This window comes from Dipodomys ordii, unplaced genomic scaffold, assembly GCF_000151885.1.
Source record: "Dipodomys ordii isolate 6190 unplaced genomic scaffold, Dord_2.0 Scaffold4, whole genome shotgun sequence".
NCBI classification, from domain to species: Eukaryota; Metazoa; Chordata; class Mammalia; order Rodentia; family Heteromyidae; genus Dipodomys; species Dipodomys ordii.
In genome coordinates this window covers 37,081,344-37,085,766 of record NW_012267220.1, presented here as the reverse complement: position 1 = coordinate 37,085,766, position 4,423 = coordinate 37,081,344, and the positions used below count along the sequence as shown (strand labels likewise).

Below are 4,423 nucleotides of genomic sequence, written 5' to 3'. Positions count from 1 at the left end.
TTTCTTTCTTTCTTTCTTTCTTTCTTTCTTTCTTTCTTTCTTTCTTTCTTTCTTTCTTTGCCAGTCCTGGGGCTTGAACTCGGGGGGCTAGATGCTGTCCCTGAGCTCTTTTGCTCAAGGCTAGTGCTCTACCACTTGAGCCACAATGCCACTTCTAGCTTTTCCTGTTGATGTGGTACTGAGGAATCAAACTCAGGGCTTCATGCACACTAGACTAGGCAAGCACTCTACCACTAAACTATATCCCAGTCCCAGTGCCAAGCTTTTTATGTAACTTATTCTAATCACACATGCTGGACATATATTTATTTATTTATTATTTCCAGTCCTAGAGCTTGAACTCAGGGGCTAGATCCTTGAGTTTTTTGGCTCAAGGCTAGCACACTACCACTTGAGTCACAGCTTCACTTCTGGCTTTTTATTGGTTAATTAGAGACAAGAGGCTCATGGACTTTCTTGTCTGGTCTGGCTTTAAATCACAGTCATCAGATCTCAGCCTCCTGAGAAGCTAGAGTTACAGGGGGAGTATGGGAAGGGATGGGAAGGGGAAACAAAGAGGAGGCAACAATGCTGGATAAGAAATGTACTGGTTATCTTGCCCATGTAATTGTAACTCCTCTGTACAATATTCTCACAATAAAAAAAGTGTTGTGACAGCCAGATCTTGATTTAAAAAAAAATAAAAGCAAGACTCTATCTGTAAAATAAAGGAAAATAGGCCTTAGTCCTGGCTCAAGTGGCAGAGCACCTGCCTAGCAAGTACATGGCTATGAGTTCAAATTCTAGAAGCCCCTACCCCACCCCCCCAAAAAAAGAAATGACGAGTAGCATTAACATCATAGCTTAGCCAATGGCTGCATTTTGTTGTAAAAATAAGTACCAAAAGAATAGCCTTTCCATAATTCAATGGCAGTGTGATCACAAATAGTAGTTCACTGACCTGGCTGATGAAATGTTCCTTTCTCACGTGCCTTGAAATATATCTGATAGACTCTGCAGCTTTTTCCAAGAAAGTGATCAGAACCTTTTCTCCATCACTAATCTGCTTCTGTTTCTTTTTGCCCAAGACTTTACCTTTCACTACTGTTCGACTCTCCTCTTTATCTGGGAAAGAGTAGCGATCTACATGATCCTTCATGCAAAGCAATTTAGGAAGTTTTTGTAGAAACAGCTTCTTCACCCAGGGGGCCATGGGATGATAGGTGGAAGATGATCTGTGGTGAACATTAATTACAAAAACGGTAACAATGATTGACAGAGTGACGAAAATCATAATAAACAATAGGTACTCTCCAATGAGAGGGATGACTTTTGAAGAAGATGGGATTATTTCTTCAATTACTAAAAGAAAAACGGTCAGAGATACCAACACAGACGTTGATAAGGAAAGTTTTTCTCCTTCATCTGAAGGTAAATAGAACACAAGAACTGTGAGAAAAGATAGCCCCAGGCAAGGGATTATCAGGAAAAGTGTATAAAATAAAGGCAGGCGTCTCAGGACAAAAGAATAGGTAATAAATGGGTAAGAATATAAACCTTCTCTTCTGTTTCCTTTCATCCCTTTTGCATTTAGTATTTCCCATTCTCCATTGTCAAAGAAGTCTTTCCTGTCAACATTTTCATTTATCAAAATGAGGTCGACCATAGTACCATCATAAGTCCAGGATCCAAACTTCATAGAGCAGTTCTGTTGGTCAAAGGGGAAAAATGTAACATCCATGGTGCATGAACTTTTGTAACTGGCAGGAGGAGTCCAAGTGACACTTCCATTGGATTTCACAATGACCTTGGTCATGAGGGAGCCCTCGAAACGTCCATCGGCACTGCCATAAAAGGAATTTCACTTTAACAATTAGCTGAATGTTTATTTGCTTGGGATTTTCTCCCATCTCTGTACTATTTGTATTGTATTACTTTCCTACCACAATGTCAACTGATTTTTTTAAACTATTTTGCTACTTACAGGTGTATATTTCTCCTAATTATTTAACTAATATAACTATGATCACTGTTAATCTGACTAATATAACTATTTTCTGTGATACTTACTTTTCAAAGAGAACTATGTCAGGAAGCCAGAGAGATTCTGAGGGAACTTTAATTGAATGAATGCCACCATACTCATCAGGATTCCAGCGTAGTTTGTGGTCTGTCCATTCCTGAATAAAATGAGTAGATTATAATTTTTATTCTGGAAAATTCAGTGCATTAGATGTTGTGATCTTCATTTGTCTGTTAACTTACTAATTTATAATTTTATTAACAAAGGGAAATTAACCAAGGTTAGACTTTGTAACCATACCTGGAATTCAGTGCATTTATCAGGACAAGATTTGAGCCAACTTGGTCTCTGACTTTGCCCAGGTCCAACATCTAGCCTATTTTGTGTCTCCCAAATAGGAGGGCTTGGAGTCTCCACATCAAGCACTCAGTGAAGAGATTCAGAGGATGAAAAATTATAATTTATCTTTTTGGCCTACTTTTCTTAAGAAGCAAACAAAAGAAAGGCAATAGCCTAACATGGTGACACACCATTAATCCAGTACTTAGGAATTTGAGGCAGGAGTATCATGAGTTCAAAGCCACCCTAGGATACTTAGTAAGACCCTGTCAAAGAAGAAGAAGAATGAGAAGGAAGAGAAGGAGAAGGAGGAGGAAGAGGAAAAGGAGGAAGAGAAGGAAAGCTATGCAAAATGCAAGCCAGTGTTGGTTCATCAAGATTTTAATTTTTGATAATAAGTACATACTCAGTTTATGTCCTTGAGTATCACCAAGACTCTTAGCCTAACATTCATTCAATATATTAATATGAAACATTTAGTACCTTCTGACTATTCATGATGCCATTATAACTTTTACCCAGTGGACAGAGATAAAAGAATTTAGTATAACCGTTCAATCTAATTTTATTTTGTAAGTTCTCAATGTTTTAAACTTATCCCTAATATTATTGGCTTCCATAAGCTTATACTTTTTACATAAGGAAAGACCTCTTGTAATATTTTCTAGGGAATGATGGATACAGATTAAGAAATCTGATCATTAATTGTTTAGATTATTAAGGCAAAGTTATAGCAGAAATAGATCTTGGATCCAGAATCTCATGAAACCTGATCCCAAAGTTAAATTCTCCCATTCTGCTGGCCCTCCCAGAATAGTTGAATAAAACTGTTCAGGGTAGTGTTAAGTGTGTTTCTAAATGTTAAAAGGCTATGCCTAGTATGAAGTTTCTTGGAACCCAGTGATGCTAAATTGTCATTAAAAATATCAGGAATCAGCAAATTTAAAACTTCACCAGGTTGTAAAATGCTGAAATACAATTCCTAAAAAATGATGACCCTCATATGAGATATTGTCTTAGATAATATTTGTGAGATATGAATGGAATAATGAAAAGAATGACTTGAAAGAATGACTTACATCTTTTAAAAAGTGGCATTACTGAGCAAAGCAGATCCCAACCTATAGTCTTCTACTTGGGGCATAAAGATTGCTGGAAACAAAATTGACTGTCTCTTGGATCCACTTCTCTCCCTTTTAGGATCAGTAGCCCTGAGAAAAGGGTGATGATGATGAAGATTCTAAGTTTCTGCTTCGTTGCAGATCACAGCAAACTCATAAAAATTTAGGGAACTGGGACAAGGCTCATGAGGAATTTCTAAGTCAGAAAGACTTTTCTTTCCTCACCTGCTGCAGCATGATTAACAGTTGTTCCCAAAGAAAAGACACAGGTGATTTACCAAATGTGCCAAGCTCAATTAGCACTGAGGACCATGATTGGCCTTGATGCTCTATATTCCTAGCTTGCAACTCAGATAAGTAGGCTAACTAAAGACACCAATACCTGGTAATGACTGTCCTGAGGAGCTAGTTTGGATGTATGGTACAGAACAGCACAGAGGGGGAAAGAAATTCTGAAAAATGCCATGTAAGTCAGAGTGGTGGCCAGTGGGGCCCTGGGGCAGAAATAAAAGGTAAATGGATGCATGAGAAATGCATTTGATCCTTGAAGAGGAAGTAAAGAGATCTACAGTGGAATAAGGCTGCATTCCTGAGCTCAAGGCTAGCACTGTACCACTTGAGGCATAGCTCCACTTCTGGCTTTTTGGTTGTTAATTGGAGCACAAGTGGCTCATGCCTATAATCCTAACAAGGATTTGGTGGTCCCCAAAAAGGAAAACACACTGAATTAGAATTAGAAAATCCTGAGTTTCACATCTGTATTATAGCTTGCTAGATGTACAACTTAGAAAGTCACTAGGATTCAGCGTTTACCCTCAATTTCTAGTGTTAAGAGAGACATTTCTTTTCTTTTCTTTTTTTGGGGGTCCGGTCGTGAGGCCTGAACTCTGGGCCTGGGCGCTGTCCCTCAGCTCCTTAGCTCAAGGCTAGTGCTCTACCACTTGAGCCACAGTGCCACTTC

General features: G+C 38.6%; 1 protein-coding gene across 1 annotated transcript in view; it reads right to left on the bottom strand.

Annotated features, from left to right (window-relative positions):
• The window catches only part of Chrnb3 (cholinergic receptor, nicotinic, beta 3 (neuronal)), a 27,683-nt gene that overhangs the window by 11,281 nt on the left and 11,979 nt on the right, over nucleotides 1-4,423 (bottom strand). The window contains exons 4-5 of the mRNA XM_013024420.1: nucleotides 2,050-2,159; nucleotides 941-1,823 (exon numbers count right to left, since the gene is read on the bottom strand). Of these exons, the coding sequence (XP_012879874.1) occupies nucleotides 941-1,823; nucleotides 2,050-2,159 (993 nt within the window). The remainder of the gene's footprint in view (nucleotides 1-940; nucleotides 1,824-2,049; nucleotides 2,160-4,423) is intronic.